Source organism: Artibeus jamaicensis, unplaced genomic scaffold (assembly GCF_021234435.1).
Source record: "Artibeus jamaicensis isolate MK-2021 breed Jamaican fruit bat unplaced genomic scaffold, CSHL_Jam_final contig_456, whole genome shotgun sequence".
Classification (NCBI taxonomy): Eukaryota; Metazoa; Chordata; class Mammalia; order Chiroptera; family Phyllostomidae; genus Artibeus; species Artibeus jamaicensis.
In genome coordinates, this window is record NW_026521839.1 from 589,261 (window position 1) to 616,580 (window position 27,320).

The window sequence follows — 27,320 nt, forward strand, 5'->3', positions numbered from 1 at the left end:
GGAATGGTTTCTCTATTTATATGAAAATGTGTTACCTAATGAGTTTTCTTGAGTTTTCATTAGTACTTTAATTCTAGTTAAACCTACATGTTTACCCAAGCTTTCTTTTTCTAAAAATCACTGGATATGAATTCTCTGAATTCCTCAATATTACTAAAATATTTCTTGGATCTCTAAACAAGCAATCCAAAATTCTTCCAACTCTTCAAGTCCAGGGAACTAAGAAGCCCTGAAAGAAAATGTGCACCATGCCCATGCCCCACAAATTTCAGTCAATAGATAATCACCTCGAAAGAGGTCAACTTCCAATTAAGAATATTAATTAACAGAACCTAAGATGCCCCAAAAGCCAAAGAAAACTCTGCATTACCTCTTCTTTAATTTCTTCTTTTTCTTGGACTGGTGGTTTTGGCTCAAGCTTAACTGGTTCCAAAGGTGAAAGGTAGTTCTTAGTATAGAGACTTTCAAATAGTTTATCCACAAAACCTGAAGTTTCTGAAGAAAAAAAATACTACTTAAGCATTTCCTAAACAGAAACTAAAAATCTGACAACACACACTCTATTAACAAAGTAGAGGAAAATTAAACATCTCCTATATTGTTGATGGGACTAAAAATGAGTCTAACCCCTTTGGGGAGAGAATCGGACCTCTGGGCTTTTACGTCCTTTGCACATACTTGCACATGCACAAAGTGACGTATGCAGGTCACACTCCCCAAAACCAGAATTTATAAAAAACTGTGTATTTATTCTCATGTTTAAACTTCAGTTACCTTCAAAGTATTCTCCATTTGATGCAATACACCTATTGAGATGTTTTTTTTTTCCATTGCTCAAAACAGTTTTTGAACTCCTTGATTTTTATCCCTTTCAGTCCTTCTGCTGGTTTGTTTCACCTCTTCCACACTGGCAAAACAATCCCCTCTGAGGACTTTTCTCATTCAGGGAAATTTTTTAAAGTCACTCAGGGCGAGATCAGGTGAATAGGGTGAGTGGGGCATGGGGCTCATGCTATTTCTGGTCAAAAACTGCTGAACACTCAGCAAGGTGCAGGCACTGGTAAATCACCCATTGTGAAATGAGCAAATGCACTGAAAGAATCTTTAAAAAAAAATTCACTGAAGCTGAACACAGCCTCTCACAACAAAGCCAGTCAGTACACTGATACAGATGGGTTCCTAGAACATTCAAATAGCAGAAGCCTGTACAAGGGGCCCACCGTCCCTAAGATAATTTCAGGGTTTTTTTTTTCAGTACGTAACAGTAAGCAATTGGGGGAAAAACAAATTTCCATGAATAAGAGACTAGCTAAATAAATTATGTGACAAACATACAACAGAATACACAGTAAACGTAGAAAGAATTGAGTACTAATAATATCAGTTCTCAAAGATACAATAAATATTTGTATGTTTATATTTGCAAAAAAACTGACAAGGCACAAAAAATGCGTACCGGTGGTGGGAAGAGAGCAGATGAAAGACAATTTTCACAGCACCCCTTTTTGTGCTGGATTACATGCACTGCCTACTCAAAAGTTTAATTAAAAGTATTTTTATATCAGCTGAAAAAATTTAGACATGAAAATTATATAAAAGAATCTTTTTGTGTTTTAAAGGCGGCTCAGTTTTGTAACATTTTTGGACTGAGAGAACCAGATGAATTTATTAAAAATACAAATGTCAAAATATTTGTTATTTGAATCAAATTTTAAAAACTTTCATTGGTCCTATCCTAAGGAATAAAGAGCATATTAAAAGTACAACACAGACTCTGCTTACATTGTAATTACACATTTTACATAAACAGCTATTTTTAAAACATCTAATTTTCCTACAGAAAAGCATCTTTATGCTATTAATTTGTGTTATTTTTCATGATTATAAAACTGTTACAATTTGTTAACTGTTATAAAACTTTAAAAAATAAATTAATCAAACCCTTGAAAAGCCTTTATTTCTATGATCAGTTATTTTCTCTCTGGTGGCAAATGTATGGCAATTTATTTTCTTCTTTAAAATTCTTCTTCATGTCTATTGTTTTTGTTAATTCTTTTTAAAAAGTTACTAAAAATGTTAAAGCTTTTATAACAAGGAATTCTTAGATGCCTAAACATACATTTGCCTCTTACCTCAAATGTCTTTGCAATGTGGCTCTACATTTTATAGGACTCATCTTTAATGGAAACCGAGTAATACAAATTAATATACTTAGAAAAGAAAATATATATACTGGGGAGGAATTCTTTAGATATCAGTAATTTTTTTTCATAGAAAAGCCTTAAAATAGCACAAAAAATATGTAATCTTATGTTTTAGACTGAGGAACCACAATTACTCTTTTCTTTCTCAGTAAATATGAGTTAAAGGACCACCACCAATAAACAGATCAATCAGTAAGTGTAAATAATCCACATTTCTGTTCTTGTATTCAGCAATATTTACAGAGTATCTTCTGTGTGCCAGGCACTGTAGGTTCTAAGTCTCTACTCAACAAAGGGAAAGACAAAATGGGGTCTGGGGGAGAGTACATATAAACAGGCAAATCAACATATAACATGAAAGGGAATGACAAGTGCCATGAAAAAAATAAATAAAGCAAGGTTGGGAAGAGAGTGACTATAGGCATAAGCATACAGGGCACTAAGAAGAAACTAAGAGATTTTCAACCAGTGTGCCTCAAGAATTTTTAAAACATGCAACACCTATTTAGTTAGAGGCACTGAGCTCTTTATCTTTAGATTGCGAAATTTAAAAAATGACAACCGACACAACAATAGCTGTCCAATGTGAATGAATCAAAATTATACCTATTTTTTGTCAAGATTGGCAAAAAATGTATTTTTTGGTATGCCACAGAATTTTAATAATAAGTTTATATGCACCATGAGATGAAAAAAGGTTGGAAATTGCTGCTCTAAGATGACATCTGAAAAGAAAACAGAAACCATAAGGGAGAAACCATGCTCCAGGAAGATTTAAAGAGAATTCAAAAGCCCTGAGTGGGGAACATGTTTGGCATGCTGAAAAACAAAAAAAAAAACAAAAAAAAACAGCAAGGTAGTCAGTGTGGCTAGAATAAACACTAGGGAGGCAGGTAGGAAATGAGGTCAGAAAAGCAGCAGAAGAGAACTCTTAGGATTCTTTGTGTACTACAGAAAGGACTTTGGTAAAAAGATGGGAAGTTAAAGGCACAAAGAGAAGAGGATTATGCCCATCTCTTCATGGAGACCAAAAAGCCCCAGTCAAAAGGAGGAAAAAACAGCTTCATTATCTTAATAAACTGTAAAAATAAGCAGTTTCATTACTCTTAAATCACACCCCCACCAATCAAGTAGGCCCTGCCACAAGCCACAAGGGACCTGTTCACCTAAAAAGCATTTGTTAACACTGCCTTAACATAGGAAAGAAACAGACAAGAAAAGGGAAAAACAGTTCTGCCAAAATACATGATAAATAATTAAGCATGAATGGATATATTCAAGTATTAAAGGACACTGACCAATTTCCTTTCAAGCTTGCATCTTCAAGACTTTATCAGGAAATTTTAAATTGAAAATCTTAAATACTTGAAGGAAGGCCCATAGTAATTACCTTTTTGTAAAAAGACGTCAAGCTGATCAGCGCAAAAGGCTTTCAATTCTTTCTCAGGTTTGTCCTTCTTGACCAGTGCTACTACATAGTTGGCTAAGGCTGAAGGGTCAGCATCACATCTAGTTAAAGAGACAACACAAAATTTTAAACTTTTTCCATCCAAATGTAGTATCATTAATCAAATCACCTCTATTTTGGAAAGCTAATGGTGAAAATTTCATTTTAAAGTGACTGCAAACACAAGTGACTATTATAACAAACAGCATACACAGAGAATGAGTAAGATCTTCCTTTTCTGCTAATTTTCATAAAATAGTTTGTCTCCTCTTTTCAATATTCTAATTATACCCAGACTTTTGAACCAAATCTCAATGTCTCTGGAGCTATCTGTTTCATGTGACCAATGAGAAAGAAGGAGCAAAAGTGACAGGACAATTTCCCCCATTTCCTCTAACTCTAGGCACCAGCACCCAAAAATGGAGATCGACTACACTGTTCATCTACCTCGTGAGTATCTTAAGGACCTTTTTTAAAAAGTGAGAACACAAAAAGGGTGGTACCTTAATTATTACTGGCAAACACTTTAGTAGCTATAAGCAAGAGAGAAAAGATCTGGGAGTTAGAACAGAAAGGCTAAGAAAAGTGGTGGAAGGGCAGTAGAGATAACCTTGACCTGCTTCACATTTTTTGCCTAGTCAGTAGTAACCCAACTTTGAAAACCAAAATTTTCTCCTATGCCAGGGCAGCACATGATCCTCAAGTTGCCACCTCCAATGTGTCAGACTTAACATTATATCTACCTTACAACAAAGTTGAAGTTTTATGTTGCAAATATGTATTTTTTAATATTCTATTTCCCTCATGAATGTACATTTAAGTAACATCTTTTGTGGCTTCATAGGGTTGTTGTAAAGCTAAAATTTAAAAACTCAGGATGCTCAATATCATTAGCTATCAGAGAGATGCAAATTAAAACCACAATGAGATACCGCTTTACACCGGTCAGGATGGCTATCATAAACAAAGCAACAAACAACAAATGTGGGAGAGGTTGTGGGGATAAAGGGGTCCTTAGTTTACTGTTGGTGGGACTGCAGACTGGTACAACCATTATGGAAAACAGTATGGAATTTTCTCAGAAAAATAAAAATCGACCTGTCTTTTGACCCAACAATTCCAGTGCTAGGATTATATCCTAAGAATCCTAAAACATCAATATCAAAGAACCTATGCACCACAATGTTCATAGCAGTACAATTTACAATAGCCAAGAGTTGGAAGCAACCTAGGTGCCCATCAGTAAATGAATGGATCCAAAAATTGTGGTACATATACACAATGGAATTCTATGCAGCAGAGAGAAAGGAGCTACTACCCTTTGCAACAACATGGATGGAACTGGAAAGCATTATGCTGAGTGAAATAGGCCAGGGGTGGAAAGACAAATACCATATGATCTCACCTTTAACAGGAAGCTAAACAACAAAACAAACAAGCAAGCAGAAAGAAAAAAAACAAAGACACTGAAATAGAGAACAAGGGGACAGTGACCAGAGGGGAGAGGGAAGGGAAGTTAAGGGGAAAAAGGGGGAGGGATTTGGAGGAACAAATAGGAAGGACACAGGGACGAGAACTAAGGCGGGTGGAAATGGGAGGGAGGTGGAGAGCAAGGGGCAGGGGAGGCTGGGATGGGAGAAATAGACAAAAAAACTGTACTTGAAAAATAACTAAATAAAAGTTTGAAAAATAATAAAAATTTTAAAACCTCAGGATCAAGGTAATTAAAATTAATATGAAAGCAAAGAGATCATATCCCTGTCAAATACTATTCAAATCTAACGGATCTTGTTCTATAATCTTTGGGACTCCCCTATCAATCAGAAAGTTAGTTTCAATCACATTTCCAACAACTTTATGAGATTAGCAAACAACAACAAAAAAAGACTAAGCACCAGCACTTTTACTTTCTCCTTTTGGTCTCTTTTTAAAGTTCATAATTCAATAAAATAGAATTTTTTTCATCACCAATATTAAGGTTTTGTGGGAAAAGTTGGTTCTTAAAACACACATGCACATTCATGCACCAAATTCTCAAAGCAAATTTCAATGACTATCAATTTTATAAAACTCAGAGCAAATAAAAATAAATTATGGGCAAAGGTCAAAATGCACTAGGAGAGACTATGAGTCAAAGATGATGAGATACATATTAATAAACACATGCCATTTAAAAGAAAGTTAGCATTTTTCTCAAGTAAAATGTATAAATTACAGTTTGGATCATTTTGAACAAATTACCTTAGTAAATCCAATTGTTTAAATCTAAAATGGATATATAGCATTTCTACCTTCAAAAAAGTTATACATGCCATGTCCACCTTAGCTATCCCATTACTACCTCAAAATAGAAATACGTAGGTAGACTTAATTTCACTCCCAAGAACACACTGATCAGTATAATTCCGATCAACATTCAAATGGAGGGGGGAATCGCATATCTATCTTTACTTAGAAAGTTCAGATCCTGAATAAGAAAAATATTCTAAACAGGGGGAAAAAAGATTTTTAAAAGACTTTATTTATTTTTAGAGAGAGGGGAAGGTAGGGAGAACAAGCAGGAAAGAAGTATCGATGTGTGAGAGAAACACCAATTGGCTGCCTCACACATGCCCCCAACCAGAGGCCTGGCCAGCTACCCAGGCATGTTACCCTGACCAAACGGAACTGGCAACCCTGTGATCTGCAGGCTGGTACTCAATCCACTGAGCCACACCAGCAAGCGCAGATTTTTAAAAAGAAGTCAGAACACAGTAACTGGAGTGGCTCAGTGATTTGGACATCCTCCTGCAAACCAAAAGGTCCCTGGCTCGATTTCCAGTCAGGGTACATGCTTGGGTTGGGGGCCAGGTCCCTGGCTGCAGGGGGTGCAAGAGGCAACAGATCCTCTCGCGCATCGGTATTTCTCTACCTTTTCTTATCCTTCCCTTCCCCTCTCTTTCGAAATAAATAAATAAAATCTTTTTGAAAAAATAAGAATGGCATAAAGAGGCAATATTATTTTTTCTGGTGTTATGAGAACATTCAACAAGACAGTATAATGCTGGGTAGGGATATAAGGGTTCTAGTGAAAAACAGGCAAAACACTCAAGAGTACTGGATAAATGAGGTGGGTTAAACATAGCCAGATATCTTATTACTCATATGCTTAGTATTTAGACTCTGAAAAACAAATGTAGAGTTAGGCTGCTCCTGATGAAATATATATTTGATGTGATGGTGTTAAAACTCAAGACAAATAGTTATAGGAGGTATAAGAGTAGAAGAATACTAGACACAAGGAAAAGAAAGTGATCGCTGACTCTAAATACTTATTTAATGCGAGTGAACTAACTGTTAATAACTGACAGAATTCTGCACCAAATACAAAAGAATGTTTGTAGCCAAAGGAATGGGATCATTTAAATTAATGGCTCCTAATACGTACCCATAAAGTGCCTTATAGAGGTAAAATTGCCAGTCTGAAATAATAACTCGCACCAGGCCCTGACTAGTGTAGCCCAGCTGGTTGGGGATTGTCCTGCAAAGTGAGAGGCTACCGGTTTGATTCCCAGTCAGCATGGTCATGCCTGGATTGAAGGTTTGGTCCCCACTTGGGGAGAGTCAAGAGATCTTTGGTTTTCTCTCACATCCATGTTTCTCTCCCTCTTTCTCCCTCCCTTCCCCTCTCTCTAAAAATAAATAAAAGCTTAAAAAAATAACTGGCACCAACTGAATGGTAAAACTTAAAAAACAATGGGCAGTTTTGTTGTAATTTTCTGTACCTTTATGTTTATTCTTTTTTTTTTCACCACCCCTTACTACAAAATCTTGAAAAATAGGCAATTACAATACTGCAGCAGCTATGGTCGCATGCTAAAGAAGCACAATGAGACATTCAAAAGTGTGCCATAAAATTCTGCACATGACTGAGACCCTTGATAGAGAATAAGACAAATGCCGGACCACTTTTATTTCTTTCTTACTCAAGAAGTAATATCCAAGAGGAGTAACACCTTTCAGCTATTTATTTGTAACCAAAGTTTACGAAAATTCATTTTTGCTTATCTATATAGATCCAGCATACTTTGGAATAAAAAGATTTGAAAATTTTGGCTTCATTGCTATGTTATATACATTTCTAGACAAAAAGGGGCTTATAACAAAGAGATTTTCAAAGGTAATAATACTTATCTAAAATTACTCCCAGAGTCTTTAAAATGCCTTAACAGCATAATCAATGAATTATTATTCATTTTACAGGTAACTAAATCTGCATATATTAGACAAATTAAGTGATCCAATCAAAATCAGGCAAGATCGGGCAGACAGCATACCCATGAAACTAAAAGCAAGCTGCAATCCCACACAAGTAAACTTTATTTTACAGCACATACAGTTTTCTAATGTATATCTACATGTGAAATTAATTTGTCTCAACAGTTACCCTTCAGTTTAAAGAAAAAGTTCCTAAAGTTTAATGAAGTTACAAATGTAAAAACCTTAAAATTTACATCTTGCATAACAATGTTCTAAGAACATGTTTAAATTATCTCTCTCTTAAGTTATTTTAAAAATAAAAAAAGTAGCCCTGACCAGCATGGCTCAGTTGGTTGGGTGCTGTCCCTCAAAGGGAAAGGTCGCTAGTTCCCTGGGTTGTGGTTCTCTCCCAGGTCCAGATGAGTCACGGCATGTGCCGTGACACAAGTGATCAATGTTTCCCTCCCAATCTCCCTCCCTTCCCCTCTCTCTAAAAATAAATAAATAAAACATTTTAAAATGTTCACATTCTTTGACTTGTATAGTAGCTGTGCTTATGGGAAACTAAGCTCAGAATAAAGCCAAATACAGAAAACAATACTGGTTCCTAAGACACACTAAAAATATATGTTTATTGTATAAACACAGCATTATTTTTAAACAGAAAAGATAAAGTCAAAGTAATCATTCTGATTGTTGAATGTTTATGAAACACTGGGCACCCAAAGTGATGGTTACAGCCCTGACTAGTGTGACTCAGTTGGTGGGAGCATTGTCCAGAAGTTTGTGGGTTTGATCACATGTCGGGTATGTATGGGAGGCAACCAACTGATGTTTCTCTCTCTCCCCCTTCCACTCTTTGTAAAATCAATAAACAAACATACTTTCTAATTAAAAAAAAACCAAAGTGATGGTTTTGAAGACAATACACAAGTATGAAAAATGCTTCTGATGTAATGTCAATTGGAGAAATCAAGATAAAAAACTGTAGCCCTGGCTGGTGTATCCCAGTGCATTTGAGTGCAGGCTGTGAACTGAAGGGTCGCCAGTACTATTTCCAGGCAGGGCACATGCCTGGGTTGTGGGCCAGGTCCCCAGTAGGGCAACCACACAGTGATGTTTCTCTCCCTCTCTTCCCCTCTCTCTAAACATAAATAAATAAAACCTTTTTTAAAATTTATTTAATTATTGTTCAAGTACAGTTTTCTGTTTTGTACTCCCATCCCAGCCCACCCCCACCCCCAGAATAAAATCTTTTAAAAAAACGTTTATTTATTTATCTTTAGAGGGGAAGGGAAGGAGAGAGGGAAATATCAATGTATGGTTGCCTCTCATGCATCCCCTGCTGGGAAACTGGCCTGCAACCCAGGCATGTGCCCTGACTGGGAATCGAACCATGGTTCTTTGGTTAGCAGGCCCGTGCTCAATCCACTGAGCTACACTAACCAGGCTAAATAAAATCTAAAAAAAAAAAAAAAACCTATATATTTGAGTCTGATTTTAGCTATAAGAAAGTTCATACAATGACGAGAAACTGGAAATAAATATCCATTAAAACTGTTATTCTTGCCCTAGCTGGTGTAGCTCAATGGATTGAGCGAGGGCTGCGAACCAAAGGGTCACCAGTTCAATTCCCAGTCACGGCACATGGCTGGGTTGCAGGCCAGGCCCCGAGCATGGGGTGTGCAAGAGGCAACCACATATTGATGTTTCTCTCCCTCTCTTTCTCCCCTTTCCCCACTCTCTAAAAGTAAATAAATAAAGTCTTTTTAAAAGTTCGTTAAAAATGTTATTCTTTTCTCTCCTTTTTATATTTGTTGTATGGTGCTTTTATTTTTACTTTGTTAAAGAAGTAATAAATAGCCCTGGCTCGTGTAGCTCAGTGGATTGAGAGAGAGCCTGCGGACCAAATAACCGAGGTTCGATTCCCAGTCAGGGCACATGCCTAGGTTGTGGGCCAGTTCCCAGCAGGGGATGCATGAGATGTAACCATACACTGACATTTCTCTCCCTCTCTCCTTCCCTTCCCCTCTAAAGACAAATGAATAAAACCTTAAAAAAAAAAAAAGAGGATTAGGATTAGAATCCTCTTGGATTTTGAGACTTCCACCAAGATGGAGGTTTAGGTGGATGTGCCGTGCCTCCTCACACAACCAAGTTTAGGGACAACTAAATATTAGCATCAGAAAACACAACCAGAACACGGAAAACTGAACTTTTCGGAAGTCCGCTAACAACAAATTCTTCAGCCCGACTGGTAAGGGGCGAAACCGGCGTCTGGTGAGGAGTTGCAAAGGAGGGCTCGGTCGGACCCGGGCGCGGAATCCAGACGCGCGAATCCAGACGCACGGGTTCCAAACCCAGGATTGGACCTAGTGAGCGACCGCAGAGGAGACAGTGGGGAGGCGGTACAGCAAGTTGACTGCGGTTGCCTAATTGCGCTCGAGCGAGGGAGTGGGCGGTTGGACCGGCCGCTGCGGCGATAGAGGGCGCCGCCATTTCCCCGCTCTGACCACGCCCCCACATACAGCGTCACAACCCAGCGACCTGGGAGTCCAAGGCGCCAGCTTCTCACATTTAAAGGGCCAGAACAGACCAAAAATGTCGCAGGGAGACCTCAAAGCCCCAGAGATAAATCTAAGCGACGAAGAAATAGCAAAACTCTCAGACGCACAGTTTAAAACACTGGTCATCAGCTTCCTCACAGATCTGGTTGATTATAGCCACAAATTAGAGAAACATATGAAGGCTAAATTAAGGGAAATGAATGGAATTCCACAGGAAACCCATAGAGATGAAAAGGAAACTGGGACTCAAATCAATGGAGTGGACCAGAAGAAACCAAATAATGGCCAAACAGAAAAGAGTCAAGGAGCAAGAATTCAAAGAAATGAGGAGAGTCTTAGGAACCTCCAGGACATCTTTAAACGCTCCAATATCCGAATTATAGGGGTACCAGAAGGGGGAAAGACACAACCACCAGTGGAAAAACTATTTGAACAAATAATAAAAGAAAATTTCCCCAATCTGGCAAAGGAAATAGACTTCCAAGAAATCCAAGAAGCCCAGAGAGTACCAAAAAAGTTGGACTCAAGAAGAAACACACCAAGGCATATCATAATTACATTAGCCAAAATTAAAATGAAGGAGAGAATCCTAGAAGCAGCAAGAGCTAAGGGGACAATCACCTACAAAGGAGTCCCCATCAGACTGTCAGCAGATTTCTCAAAAGAGACCTTACAGGCAAGAAGGGGCTGGAAAGAAATATTCCAAGTCATGAAATCTAAAGACCTACAACCAAGATTGCTCTATCCAGCAAAACTTTCATTTAGAATGGAAGGACAGATAAGGTGCTTCTCAGATAAGATCAAATTCAAGGAGTTCATCATCACCAAGCCCTTATTATATGAAATGTTAAAGGGACTTATCTAAGAAAAAGAAGTTACAGAAACATGAACAGTGAAAGAACAACAAGCTCACAGTTATTAACAACCATACCTAAAACAAAAGCAAACTAAAAGAACAGCTAGATCAGGAGTGGAAATATAGAAATGAAGATCTCAAGGAGGGTTAGCAACAGGGGAGTGGGAGGAGGAGATGGGGGGAGAAGGTACAGAAAATAAGTAGCATAGACAGTAGATAGAAAATAGATGGGGGGGGCAAGAATAGCATGGGAAATATAGAATCTAAAGGACTTAAGACACATGGACATAAACTAAAGGGGGGTAATGGTGGGGTTGGGGGGGCAGGGTGGAGGGGAATGAAGGGGGGAATAGAACAACTGTAACAGCATAATCAATTTAAAAAAATAAATAAATTTTAAAAAAAACAAGGAAAAAAAAAGAAGTAATAAATAAAAGAACAAAAAGTCTGCCTCTTTGATAAGATAAAAAATAAGTAAAATCTGAGCTTAGTTCCTCAAAGAATATTAAGTGAGTAACTATTAAGTTCTAAGAACCTGTTAACACATATTAAAGATAAATATTGGGACTTCCGCCAAGATGGAGGCGTAGGTGGAAGCACTGTGCTTTCTCACACAATCAAGTTTAAAAACAACAAAGTTTTAGCAACAAAAACGCAGCCAAACCACAGAAAATTTAACTATACGGAAGTCTGACAACAATGAACCCTTCAGCCAAACCAGTAAGAGGGGCAGAGCCAGCAGCAGAGTGGGGTCAGGCAGGAAAGATCCACTGGACCGACCCAGCGCACAACCCAGGCGCACGGGCAGCTATGGGCGGATCCCAGGTGTGGAGTAGCAGGCAGACCCACTGAGGGCACAAGGCGGTGGACTCACTATGGGCTTTCCGTGGTCACACATTCGAGTGCAGATAAACCAGTGAAGGAGCGAGCGGTGAGACAGACCTTGCGGGCCCCAGTGGCAGGAAGTGGAGATACCACCATTGTCCCTCTCTGACCCCGCCCCCACGTACTTCGTCACAAACCAGCGACCTGGGTGGCCTCTCTGACCCGCCCCCACATACAGCGTCACAAACCAGTGACCTGGGTGGCCCCGCCCTGCTGAAAAACTAAGGCTCCGCTCCTCATACATAACAGGCATGAACAGATCAAAACATGGCTCAAGAACTCAGAGCCCCAGAGCCGATAAATCTAAGCGAAGAAATAACCAAACTTTCAGATGCACAGTTAAAAACACTGGTGATCAGGATGCTCACAGAACTGGTTGATTTTAGTCACAAATTAGAGAAACATATGAAGGCTAAACTCATTGAAATGAATGGAAATGCACAGGAAACCAATAGTAATGGAAAGGAAACTGGGACTCAAATCAAAGGAGTGGACCAGAAAGAGGAAAAAATGACCAAACAGAAAAATACGAAGAAACAAGAATTCAAAAAAATGAGGAGAGTCTTAGGAAACTCCAGGACATCTTTAAAAGTTCCAACATCCGAATTATAGGGGTACCAGAAGGGGAAGAGGAACAGCCACAAGCAGAAAACTTATCTGAACAAATAATAAAGCAGAACTTCCCCAATCTGGCAAAGGAAATAGACTTCCAGGAAGTCCAGGAAGCTCACGGAGTCCCAAAGAAGTTGGACCCAAGAAGGAACACACCAAGGCACATCATCATTACATTAGCCAAGATTAAAATGAAGGAGAGAATCCTAGAAGCAGCAAGAGATAAGGGGACAGTCACCTACAAAGGACTTCCCATGAACTGTCAGCAGATTTCTCAAAAGACACCTTACAGGCAAGAAGGGGCTGGAAAGAGGTATTCCAAGTCATGAAAGGCAAGGACCTACATCCAAGACTGCTCTATCCAGCAAAGCTTTCATTTAGAATGGAAGGACAGATAAAGTGCTTCTCAGATAAGATCAAATTCAAGGAGTTCATCATCACCAAGCCCTTATTATGTGAAATGTTAAAGGGATTTACCTAAGAAAAAGAAGATAAAAAATATGTACAGTAAAAAGACAGCAAACTCACAGATATTAACAACCACACCTAAAACAAAAGCAAACTAAGAGGACAGATAGATTAGGAGCAGAACCACAGAAATGAAGATCACATGGAGGGTTAGCAACAGGGAAGTGGGAGGAGTAGAAGGGGGGAGAAGGTACAGAAAATAAGTAGCATAGATGGTAGGTAGAAAATAGGAGGGAGGGCAAGAACAGTATGGGAAATGTAGAAGCTAAAGAACTTGAGACACGTGGTCATAAACTAAAGGGGGGGAATGGTGAGGGAGCGGGTGTGCAGGGTAGAGGGGAATGAAGGGGGGAAATAGAACAACTGTAATGGCATAATCAATACAATATATTTTAAATAAATAAGTAAATAAATAAGGTAAATATTGGTACTTCTACTTCTTTTCAAGTAAAAGCTTTCATCTTTCCCTTAATAAATGAGGGGGCTTTCATGAATGAATAGGATATGAGATAAAACACTCCTATATTTATTTGGGGGAAAATATATCCATGCATGGGTCAGCTGCAAATATTACTTTGTTATTTGGACTATGGGTCCTAGAGCAGAAATCATTTATTTTGGAAGGATACCCAGAATGTTGGACCATTACTTTTCTAATTGTCTACCAACCTAAATATACATATGAGCACATGGATTCATTTAAACTTTTACTGAATATTTACCAAGTACTAAGCATCTTTCTGGGTAATGGAATTACTTTGAGCAAGACAGACTTTGCCCTGCAGTCACTGGCCAAGAGATAGGTATGAAAACAAATAATTACAGTACAAAATAACAAATGGTTAAAAGGGAAGTTAATGCACTGGCCTGGTGGCTCATTTGGTTGGAGCAGTGTCTCATACACCAAAAGGTTGCAGGTTTGATCCCCAGTCAGGGCAGGTATAAGAGGCAAGCAATTGATGCTTCTCTCTCACATTATGTCCCTTTCTCTCTGTCTCTCCATCTCTCTCTCAAATCAAGGATGAGAAGACAGTTGTAGGATACACAGAACTATAAAAGCAACTTCTGGTTTCTAGCCTATAGCAATTGGGCCAGAAGAATGAAGTTAGACATATTTAGGAGGCATAGCAAAAAACATAAGAACAAGTATGCTCTTAACTTAGTATACTACAACTTGCCGAGAAGTCTTCTGGTCAAAATAAGTCCTCTTCTATGAAACAGTGAATGGTCTCCTTGAACAAGTGCTACAGCACTTTGAAGACACACTAATTCTTTGAAGCCATAAAGTACATGTGAGAAAATTATCAGTACTCTCAACTTTATGAACATACCTCCAAAATACTCATTTCACCCAAGTAGTTAATTTATCACAGAGGTAAAGTCTAACAGCTGCAAGGTGATCATTTATCCTACCATTTGAGCAACTGCAGAGATTACTAGTCATTTTAACTTGATAAAAATTGCGTATCTGTAGCCGCATGTAAACTTTACAGAGTTAAATCAAAGTATACCTTCCATGACCACTAAACCAATAAATATGAACCAATAAAATAATCTCAGTCTGTGAACCTTATTGCTGCCTTTTCTATCAGAGATGGCAATACCATATTCAGTCTCCTATTATACTTACAAAGACCTTAATATGGCCTGTACTCACGAACACTGTCCATCAAGTCTATAGCTTTCATTAGCAATTCTTGCCCACGATAAGACTCTAGCTCTGTCATGCACAAGACTGATTATTATTTTGTAAGTGGCAGTGGTGCTTACTTAACATTAGTAAGTAAACTACTCTTGCAGGAAGAGTTTAGTATATTTTCGCATTCCAAAACCATAAAATTTCATCTATATTTAATGATTCTGAGGTACACAAAGCACTATTAAGTCTGCATCATTAATATTCAAATCATGTTTGTGAGGTAGGTAAAAGGCTAATAATAAAATTAACATCGTTCAATAGAAAAAAGTTAGGCAATTTCTCCAAAGTAGCACAATGAATTGCAGACACAGAACTAGAAACCAAATGCCCTGATTTACACATATAACGATACTTAACTAGGATGGACAGGTATGTACAACTCTCCAAAAATATGACACTTTTTCAAAAAGACTAATTTTTACAATAAGCCAAATAGCAGTGAATTGCGTATGTTTATATATATTTAATATATATTATACAAGTAACTTAAAATACTCCCCATTAAAGACACTTCAGGTAGAAATGCATGTTATTTAAAAACACTTGGCCATGGCCACGTATTTTAGTTGGTTAGAGCATCGTCCTGATATGCCAAGGTTGTAGGTTTGATCCCTGATCAGGGCATATACATGAGTCAACCAATGAATACATAAATAAGTGGATCAACCAATCGATGTTTCTCTCTTTCTCCTTTCATCTCTCTAAAATCAACAAATAAAAAAACTTTTAAGGAAAAGTTTAGCCTGAACTTTTTCTAAATGTGTAGAAATTTCTTCAGTGATTAATTTATCCCTGAGATTTACTTAGAACCTTACTTTTTACGGGGTTCCCATACTTAAACAGTTATTTCTGATAGAATGAAACTGTGACATCTCCTAAATGTGCATTATCCCTACACAGGCTGTACAACTAGGATATCTAGGATATTAAAAAAAATTATTTTTAGAGCAAGAGAGAAGGGGGAGAGGAAGAAAGGGAGGGAGAAGGAAGAAGAGAGAATGAATGTGCAACATCAATTTGTTCCACTTATTTATGACTTCATTGGTTGATTCTTGTATGTACCCTGATCAGGAATCGAACCCCCAACCTTAGTGTATCAGAATGACACTCTAAATAACTTAGCTACCCAGCCAGGACCTCTAGAATATTTTGAAAATGAGGAAAATAAGAACCCCCCAAAAATCTGTGAGTTCAGTCTTTTTATGCAGCAGTAGGAAAATAGATAGAAACTTCTTAACTAAGATGGTTTCTTTCCCCTTTACTACATTGCCAATAAAAATGGTACTGGATTTTCTCCCACCAGTTAAGGAGTCATTTCTCCCAAGCTCCCTACTTCTGTCTTTCCTCTAGTACAAATAATAGGTATGCCCATATCTACAAAAAGAGAGGAAGGTAAAAGATGAACTCTTACAGCACATAATACTTCTAACTTGTCCACAGGGAATAATCATATGTAAACTAGATTGGTTTAGAAATAACCTTCTTACATGCCTTTGTTTCACCAATGATAAGATATAACATGCTTAAAAACCCCTAAAGTTCTTTTTTAATTTTTTTATTTAATTATTTTTCAACTACAGTATTCTGTCTTTTACTCCCATCCCAGCCCACCCCAAAACCCCTAAAGTTAAAAAAATATATAAATTTAGTTAACTGTAAATTAAGCTAAATAAAAAGTGCAGTGGGTAATCATGTACCACAATATGATTCCAATATATCCATTGCCAACTACATCTATCTGAAAGTCTAACAAGTGCTCTGAAATGCTATGTTGTAGCAACATGTCAATCAGCCATGAAAATTTTCCTTAATCTGGAATACGCAAAGACTAAATTTACAAGTACAACCCTCTTCAGCATATCATTTATTACATTTAGGATGTCTAAACAAACAAAAATAACCTCCCATGACAACATACTAAAAATGAAAATGTATGCAATATCTGTATTTATATTTATTATTTCTTAACACTTCCACCCCAAACCATTACTTATGTGAGTTAAAAAGAAGTATTTTTATTTTCAAGCTCTATGAATGCCACTATATTGGTAAAGTCTAACTTTAGTAATTCTAGATTATTTTTAATCCTAAAAAAGTAACAAAAATTAAAGACAACAGAAAGGAAAGAAGCATGATGTATGCTTTCAGTTGAACATAAACTCAGAACAAATGGGGAAACTAAACTCAAATAATAATTTTGAAAGATAATTTTACCCACAAAAATGACTGAATATCTACAAACATGTATAGAGCCAACAAAGCTGAGTGAAAAGACCTTCAGGAGATTTAAGTTCCTACCCAAACTAACTTTTGACATTAAGGAAGAAAAAACAAAAAACACTACCCAGAGTAAAATATTTTGAGAAGCTTTAAAAAGAAAAGCAACAAACAATAATATTAAAATGTGTCATCTTCTACCCAGACATAAAATATACATTCAATACTTTTTAAAGGATCTCTACCAACAAACAAAATCAGAACTTGTATGAAAAACTGTCACACACACACACACACAAGGCAACATGAATAGCATGTGTACAAAAGCAGGATCCAAGATTTGGGTTTTTTTTTTAATGTTAAATAACATTAAAGGTAAAGAACTTTTAAACACAGAGTTCTTTCTTTCTTCCACCTTTTCCATATATGACTGATTTCATTATTCCTCACCTCCAACACAATCCACCTTCATTTTCGTGTTCCAAAACTTTTCACTATAGAAAGAGTGCGATGCACATCCAAGAGGCTCATCTCTTTTACAAACCTTCAAGTGTGTCAACAATTCACTTTCACTTTAAACCATCACTACAGTAAACTCAGCAGCCCCTAGTATGCACTTTTTTCTTCCTGTGCTCTTGTCACATACTCCTCATCCTCAGAATACAAACACCATTTCAGACACCAGAATTCCCCTAATGCTGCCTCCCTTACCCATCCTACCTTTGAAAGGACAGAGAGGACTGCCAATGACTCTTTGCCTAGGTGTCACCATCCCACCTCAAAAAACTAGCGTTAACAAAACAGAAATCCGTTAACAAGATTTCTCAGGAGGACCAAAAAATAAAGGAAGTAGCTTTCTCAACAGCCCCAACTTCACCCTACCTCCACACCCCTCTACTACCCCTCACTTCCACCTCTGAAAAACCCCGTTTTTCCACTAAAGTGATCTGATTTAATGAATCAAAGCCTGCTCATCTCTTCCTCTACCCCTTTTCTTGAAGCAAGAAAGCCCCCAGCTCCAACAGAAAGATAAGCAGCACACAGGAGGGGGCAGGAAACTGCCCTTTCCCTTTCCTTCTTCCCCAAGAGGATTATCACCTCTCTCCAACCCAATCTCCAGCCTTCCCTCTAAGAGATGTGCTCCACAGACCATCTACAGACACGTTCGTGTCCCAAACATACACTCCCACCCCTTTATAATGGTTACAAAACAAAGAAGAGTTGATACCTCTGCTCTCCCTTTCATGGGTCCCTAATACTAACCAAAATATCTTGAAACAAGCTCCTCATTCTTTTCAGCACCTCAACAATAATCCTACTCAACATCTCCAGTTGCCCTCTCGGTCTTCCAATATTTACAAAACTCTTATCCTTTTCACCTTATCTAAAAATCCTGACATGCTGCAGGTATACCCCTTTCGGTCTTTCCTCCAATATTATTTGTTATTAGATACCAAGGTAGCCCTTACAACTCCCAATGGAACATATCAAAATCCAAATTTTTCCCCAACCCCAAATAGTATTTAAAAGTCACCAGTTCTCCTAGTACTATCAACTCAATACTTCTACATCCCTTAAAATCCTTGCCAGTTTTCCAATAATTCCTAACATATTTCGCAGTCTATATTTCCCTTTCAACTACCCCATATTTTTCAAATACCTTAATATTCCTCAACTCGGAGCTTATGTAGTCCTCAATGTTCCTACCAACCCTACCGGCCCTCAGGGTTTGAGAGGCCCTGATACTCTCTTCGCTTCTAGATCTTTTAGTGCCGGAACGTTGTTTGTAAAGCCTTCAATATCCTTCTATTCCCTTCCAGATCCCAATACTCACATTTTAAACCCCCTCGATAGCCCTGATATCGCTCGCAGTTCTCAAACAGCAATATTTTCTACTACCTCACTATTCCTGTCACCCCTCCTAGCACCACAAGATTTATACTTAAAAAGCCCTCCACACACCCCCCGCCCCCACAGCCACACGGTCTGTGTGCCCCTAGCTCTCCCTCCCCTCCCCCCCATAATGGTGATAGTACTACAGGGAAGACGACGCTGGGACCTCCAGACCACGGCCCCTCCGCGGCGCCCTCCTTCACGCCGCTTTCCCCCACCCCACCCCCGCCCCGCGGGCCCCCAACGCCCCACGTTCGCCGGCCCCGGCCGAGCTGGGCTCACTCACATCGGCTCCAGTAACTTGGCCAGCCAGGACTTGAGGGCATCCACATCCTCTATGAGCATGGTGCAGGGAAGGCGGGCTCGGCCGCCGCTCTCGTTCGGGCCTGCCGAGGTCTTCCCTTGTCGCCTCCTCACGCCTTCTTCACAGCTCCCGGTGCCCCAGCCCACCGGGCATCTTACGAGACTTCAACCTACTCCGCTGGCCCGGGCCTAACAGGAACTAACCCCAGAGCCCTCACTCAACCGAGCCCAACGGCTTAGGAGGGCGGGACATAGCGCCGAGTGGCGGGCGTAAGAGCCAATAGAAGAGAGAAGGCTGCGTATGCAAGCCCAATGAGAAGGCTCGTTCTCCCCGCCGATCAGTCTTGCCCAGTCAGGGAGGGATATAGCAAGGTAGGTGGAGAGCTTACGTGAACTCTTGGTGCAAGATGGTATCTTGGAGAAGGTGCTCTACCTCTTAAAGGGGCCGCGGCGCCTTTTTTTGACCATGCCACCACCCGCCTTGGAATACTGGTGTCCGCTGTTGCTAGTGCCTGGGAGAAGTCCCTCAGTTTGATTTCTTTCTCTCTTTTCTTCTGGAAACACACTAGTGTCCCGAAATGACTCAACTGTAATAAATCTGAAACACAACATGCAACATGTTCACTTTGCAAGGAATGCAAAATTTTATCTTGTTCTTTACACACTCACTTTGATCAGCGCACATGGCTTGTGTTTTGGGGTGGTTTTTTTTTTTTTTTTTTTTTTTGCCGCTCTGCTTAAAAACGCAGAGTGCTTCCGACAACCATGCCTTGGATTCCAATAATCCTCATTTTTAAAACGTGGCACGCGGATGTAAAGAGCTGAGGCCATTTAAACCTTACCAAGTATTTTTCACGTATGCTTTATTTAGGCAGGAAAACTATTCCAATTTATTTTTTAAATTCTCTTTTCATAGCATATCTAAAATTCAGTGGGGATTTTATGCAGGGAGAATTTTGGTCAGCAAAAAAGTTTTTAAAATACTGTTTTTAGATCTCTCTTACCAAAATAGGCAACTTAGTTTGTACTAGATGAGAAATTCCTTTTGGAGTTTTGAAATCGGCTTGGCACTGGTGTTAAAATGTTTATTCAACAATGAACATTGAGCACCTGCTATATGCCTGCACTGTGAGTAAGGCATTAGGGTTCTAATTGTGAACAAAACAGAGTCCCTCTTCTTAGGAAGCTGAGCAGTTTATGGGATTATGCATTATAATAATATTTTGAAAAATACCTGATGAGCGCACATATCATACAAAATAGATGAGTCAACCCAAAATAAGCAGGTATACTATATGCACATTGAGCAGGTGTAGGTGAACTTTTCTGAAAAGTGCTAGATAGTAAATATTTTTGGTTTTGTGGGCCATCAGGTCTCTAGCACTACTCAGCTCTGTGCTCTAGGCATGAAACAAGCCACAGATAATATGTAAACGAATTATTGTGGCTGACTTCTAGTAAAACTTACATGAATATGTCAATTTTACATAATTTCCACATGACATCTTATTGTCTTGATCTCCTTCAACCACTTAAAGTATAAAAGCCATGGTTACTTCACAGAAACAGGGGGCACACAGTTTGCCCTGCTGACTTCAGTTCGTGTCCCCCTTACATAAACTAATAAAAGCAAAATGCACCTAGAAATCATCTAATAAACCACCTTTATTGACCTCTCTCTCCAACTGTGCAAATGAACAAAAAAGCACAAAGAGACTGAGTAGTTAACCCAGAATCACACATGTCTGCAAATGGAGCTGAGGAGCATTCAGATTTTCTGAGAACAAGCCCAGATCTTTCTCACACCCAACTGCTGTCTCTTTTTCCCTCTCTCCTCCTCCCCTTCTTTCTTTATACCTATCAACATTGTTCCTTTACTTATTTTCCCTAAGGAGATAAAGTGTTATACAAAGTTAAAAGAGGGAGGTAAAAGTGACTTAATTAGGCCTAAAGCTAGACTGGAACTTGATAGTATAATAGACCTGAAATTGCCTTTATCACGATAAACCACTCTCCCGCAATAATTTCAAAGTACAGTACTTTTCAGATGTATTTATAGAACAGATTTTTCATGGCCTTATTTCAGAGATGAGGGTGCAGCAACACTGGTTTCCTAGTGATGTCCAAGGATATCATTTAACCAAGCATCTTACAGGGAGTAGAACAGACATGGTTACAGAAGTAATATTGGGATTTGGGGACCCTGATAATCTTTTTTCTTTCCTTTATTTTCCAAATTATGATGCTATTATATTACTTTTCTAGATTGAATACATTATATACATATTAGGACTAGTGCTTTGAATGTAGATATTGAATCCCAAACTGTATCTTGAAAAAGTAGCATCTGTAGAAAAGTTGTTTCTCCAGAAGGGGGCTGGTAGGGTACAATATAGTCAATCCTACTCCCATGCCTGACTCACTTCATTTGCTAAATAGCTGATTTAGATTTGGTCAATGACCATGCCCCGGAATTATCCATATACTTTATTCGGTAACATCCGTCCTATGCACAGAATTGACTCACTCACAGTTTGTGACTGAATGAGGCATTGATTTCAGCCATGCAGTTATTGAGCTCTCCCGCATGCAATGTATACATATACATATTAATTCAACACTCTGATATTGAATGCTGGTTACCATGTGCCAGTTTCTGTGCTCTGGGCTGGGGCAGAGACAAAAGTTTGAAAAGTTATATTCATCCACTGCCTTCTGGAAACTCGGATTTCTGATGGTCTAATAGTCAGGCATCAGAAATAATAATCATAGCCACAGTTGTTGAGCACATGCCCTATGCTAAATATTTCAGTGTATTATATTGCCTTTCATCCTCACAGTACCCCTGGGTAGTAAACAATATTTACAGAAAGAGCACTGCATCTCAGGAAGATCAAGCCAATCTGTGCGAAGACCCAGCTTTGACTGTGTGTATTTGACTCCAAAGCCCACACCTACAACCTTCATTTAACTATGTCATTACCAAACAATGAAATATGAAATATGTGGTTCATTCAAAAGTCATTAAAAATATCTAATGAGCCCTTCACCATCTCTTTGGCAGTATTCTTGATTAATAGAGAGAAGGACTGATATTTAATAAATTTGCTTTCCTTAATTAAGGTGGATACTTAACAAAGCTTGACTTTTTCTCAGTTTATCTTCACAGAGGAGGGAGAAAGAGATACCAATGTATTTAAGAACACAGGGATTATTAATATGGGGCATTAAAAAGAGAGTGACAAGAAGATGGTCTAAACCATCCTTGTTTAAGGCAAGTTCCCTTTCTTGGTTTGAGGATAACTGGGGCTCAACCAGAAAAAAACTGTCAACAATGAAATTTCATGCAAGTGTTGACAGGGTAGATAGGCCTTTCCAGTATCAGATTAGAGCGTGCCCACAAATTGTTTTGTTTTGTTTGTCCTTATTCTTCACCCTGTGGCCAAGAGCTGTTCCAGATGTACAATAAAAGTGGTTGAGAATAATTTTCCAATTTTCTCTGTGAAATTTTCAATCATAATGTGCTTCCCTTACATGCAATTAAACTAAGCTATGGTAGAATTACAAACCAGAAAACTCATACTTATAAACAGGCCCTCTATTTCCTGTATATTTATAGATGATTATTTAATTAAACAATACAACCATCAAAAATATCAGTCTCTCCTGAGTCTGTGTCTTCTGGAACAAGTAACCACCTGGCTCAGAAAAAGTCACCTCAGTAAAAATCACTTGAATCCTAGTTATTCAAAGACAAGGTGAGATGGCCCACAAATGAGACAATCAGATACTCTCTTTGTTATGTAAATATAGGTTTGTTTTCCTAGAAGAATTGAGTTATGAGGTTTTTTAAAAAATTGCTTTATATTGCATAACTATAGAAGTGGCTGATATTTTAAAAACTGACAATATTTAATGGTGATAAAGATGCAAAGAAACTGGATTATGCATATTTTGCTGGTATAATGTAAAAAGTACAGATACTCTGAAAAACAACATGTTGTTTTTAGTGTTTTCTCTAAACACTAAACCTGCAACTGGCATATGACCCAACAATTACACTCGTGGGCTTTTATCCCAGAGAAATGAAAACTTATATTCACGTATAAAAACATATGCATGAATGTGTATAGCAGCTTTATTTATAATAGTCAAAACCTGGAATCGACCCAGATGACCTTAAACAGGTGAGTGATAAAACAAAGTGCAATACATATGTAGCAGAGCATGCTACTCAGCAACAAAAAGGAAGAGACTATTGATACATGCAATAATTTGGACAAATTATGATGAGTGAGGAGAAAAGACAAACTCCAAATGTTACATATTTATATGTATATATATCTATTTATATAGTATTTAGAAAATGACAGAATTTTAGGAGCAGAGGAGGGAGATGGGGGCACAAGTGGATGTGGTATTAAAGGGCAACAACATGTGCGGTTGGAACTGTTCTGTATCTTGACTGTAGTGGTAGATACAGGAACTACAGTGGTGATAACATTGTATAAAATTTAATTTATGTATATAATTTAATTTATGGAAAAGCTTATAGACACACATACAAACATGCACAAATGAATATAAGTAAAGCGAGTATCATCGTCAGTATTCTGATTATGATATTGTAGTATAGTTTTACAAATGTTAACCATTAAGGAAATTGGGAAAAGTGTGAAGAGTTTTCTCTACATTATTTCTGGCAACTGCATATGCCTAGAAGTATGTCAATTTTTAAAAAAAGTCACTTTACGCAGTTGAGCGTAGTGTCAACAGGAAGAAAAGTTTCAAAGTGGCATCTCTGGGTGTGCACATCCCAGAAACAGTCCTTACCCTATTCACCAAGTGCTTCATGGTTTCCTGCTGGACCTGTGTGGGGACCCAGATCTGACATCCTTGAGATTAGAGAAGCATCCAGGAAAAATGTACAAAGCTTCACTGCAGTAGTGACATTTTTTTATGTACAGCAGAAAGCAGCAACAGTAGTGGACTGACTAGACTCCAGTTCTCAGTTCTCTCTGGTCATCCCTCTCATATTAGGGGTGGGGGGCAAGGGGAACTGCCTTCTCTTCTTTGGGTTGAATAGCCCCTTGAGATTTGGACGCATCAAATAATAACTCATATTCCGCCTGCCAAGCACTCTGCCCAGCAACACTGCATGGATTAGCCTCATTCAGTGCATGCATTTAGCCTTTCTTTCTTTTGAGAAATACTGACTGAAAACCTACCATAGTCAAAGCACTGTTATAGGCCCAAGGGATATAGCAATAAAGAAAACAGGCATCCTCTTGGAGATCAATTTTAACAGGAGGAGAATGATAACAAATAAATATAATAGGTCAGGGAGAATATTTCTATAAATAAAAATAAGGCAAAGTGAGAAGATGAGAGTGATGGGGAAGTTAAAAGGACTCTTAGCAGAGGTCTGGAGACAGGCAGGGTGTTCTTCATGTGGATATGTGAGAGAAGAGCTTTGTAGGGACTCACGGAGACCCTGAGGCAGGAACTAGCTTTGCATGTATCAAGAAAGAGGGGGAAAAAATGGAGCTGCCGCAGAGGGAGCTCAGGAGGCAAGTGACAATAGAAAAGCTTACAGAAATAGAGGCCAGATCACAAAGGACTTTGGTGGTCATGGTAGGGACTTTGGATTTGTATTCTGAGACTGGAAGACACTGCAGGTTTCAAGCAGAGGAATAAAATTATATCTCATTTAAAATTTTTCAATCAAGGTCATTATGGCTGCCATATGATCATCAGACTGGAGGGGACAAAAGTAGAGGTAGGAAAACCAGTTAGGAGGCAATAAGCAAAGCAAAAGTTGCTGGTGGTTTGGACTAGTCTCACAGTAAATGAAATGAGGAGAAAAGGTTGGATTTTGGTTATATTTTTGAAGGTAGAGTCAATTCGTTTTACTGACAGATTAATTGTCCATATGAAACACAAAGAGGAATTGAGGATGACACCAAGGTGTGTGGCAATCTGACTAGACACTACTCTCAGTATATGGAGTAACAGGCACAGAAAGATACTGACTTCTGGCTGCTAAGATATTGGGAACCTGACCAATTAAGAGAAAAAAAGTAGAACTATGGTTGTGCCCCCAATTTATATAGTTGAGACCCCTATAATTTCATTGATACTGTGAAATAGGAATCACAAACAATAAATGCACAAAATTAATTTTAAAAATATAGTCACTGGAATTAGAATCCCAATAATGTCATTGGTTGTCTTTGTTTCTCCTTCCTTCCTTCCTTCCTACCTGTCCACCTTCCTTTCTTTCTTACTTCTTTCCACTTGTTTTTTTCATAATTACTTTATTGTTGTTCAATTACAGTTGTCTTTCCTTCCATTTCTTAAGGAGCCCTTAGACTACTCCACATTGGTGATGGTCATGGTGGTGACAAGCAGTGTTTTGATGACTCAGGTGTCACATTTTCCATTTGAGCCTATGACAGGGCTGGCGATGCTCTGTGGAATGTTGACAAGGTGGCTGACTGAAGCTTGTAGATCCCAAATCTGGAATGGTGTGAGTGAGTGATTTCTAATTCCTGAGCATGACAAATACTACCTTTTTAGAAGAAATCAGGGCAACAAGGGTTTCTCAAAATATTTGTACCTGAGAAGTGCAATTTCTCTAATTTGGTTACATTTGTCTAAGTATAAAAAGTCTCCCTAATGAATATGGCTACTTGTTCCTAGCTCATGTCAGTCAGATTTAGAATTTCTGTTAATTGACTTAGTCTGTCCAAGCTGCTATAACAAATTATATCACAGACTGGGTGGCTTATAACTGTTGGCTTATAGACAATTCACTTTTTACAGTTCTGGAGGCTAGAAGTCTGAGATCAGGGTGCCAACAGGGCTGAGTGAAAGCTTTGTTCTGGGTCACACACTTCTCTTTGTATTCAAAAGGTGAAAGGGGATGGAAGGTTTGAGGGTTTCCTTTTTTAGATTTAAATGTTTATTTATTTACTTTTATTGAATTTATTGGGGTGACATTGGTTCTCAAATGTGGGCTCTCTTTTATAAGGCACTAATCTCATTTGTGTGGGCTCCACCCTTTTGACCTAAGCAAAGGCCCCTCCTTGTAATACCATTTCATTGGTCATTAGGATTTCAACATATGAACTTTGGGGGAACACAAAGCACTGATCAAACTGGCTTCCAGTATCCTTCACTTTTTTCTTTCCTTTTTCTTTAGTTTAATATTTCCTGAGCACTTACCACAGACTAGGTATTTGGCTAATTGCCTGGCTTGGTGAGCTCATTTTCTCACAACAGGCCTGAGGGGTAGGTATTATGATCATCCACCACCTTTTATACAGTCCCAAGTTGAAGGAACAAAGCTAGCATGGGACAGTTCATTCAGACCCAAGCATCTTGCCCCAAAGCCTGCTAACACAACCAATGCACACAGTCTTCCTCTAAGGCCCATTAACTGTCAGAGGTTACACCACAGCAATCCCAAGATTAGCTAAGCCCGTAAGTCCTGAAAGGATTCTTCGTTCTTCCCTATACTCATTTCTTGTATCATAAAAAAAATCTATTCACCATTCAGGATGCATAAAAAGTAAAAGTAGAACAGTAATGGAGAAAAAAATAATTAAAAAAACAAAAGGTATCTAATAGGGTAGGGAAGTGACACCCATATTCTTTGAGTGCCACGTGCTTATGGAACAGAATTATTAAAAGAAGTGCCTGCAACTTCTTCCTTGACTATGTTATTCAAGAGTGGGGAAGTTAGGTAAATATGCATGAAAAACAAATACAAAACTACTCAAAGACAAGCCAAAGCTAATTATAGCTTTACAGATCTAAACTTAGGAATGCTGACTCAGTTGAATTGTGTGGAGATACTGGCAGGGTGGGTTTGGAAAAAAAACAAGAAGTGAGTTTTGTTGTGGAGTTTTGAAAAATGATCTTGATG

At 38.4% G+C, this 27,320-nt stretch overlaps 1 protein-coding gene across 2 annotated transcripts in view; it reads right to left on the minus strand.

Annotated features, from left to right (window-relative positions):
- Positions 1-19,624, minus strand: part of RBM27 (RNA binding motif protein 27) — an 83,079-nt gene extending 63,455 nt beyond the window's left edge. For both annotated transcript variants that reach the window (XM_037163339.2, XM_037163338.2), the window contains exons 1-3: positions 19,374-19,624; positions 3,595-3,713; positions 371-495 (exon numbers count right to left, since the gene is read on the minus strand). In XM_037163339.2, coding sequence (XP_037019234.2) covers positions 371-495; positions 3,595-3,713; positions 19,374-19,432 — 303 coding nt within the window. In that variant the 5' untranslated portion in view covers positions 19,433-19,624. The remainder of the gene's footprint in view (positions 1-370; positions 496-3,594; positions 3,714-19,373) is intronic.
- Between the last annotated feature and the right edge of the window lie 7,696 nt (positions 19,625-27,320).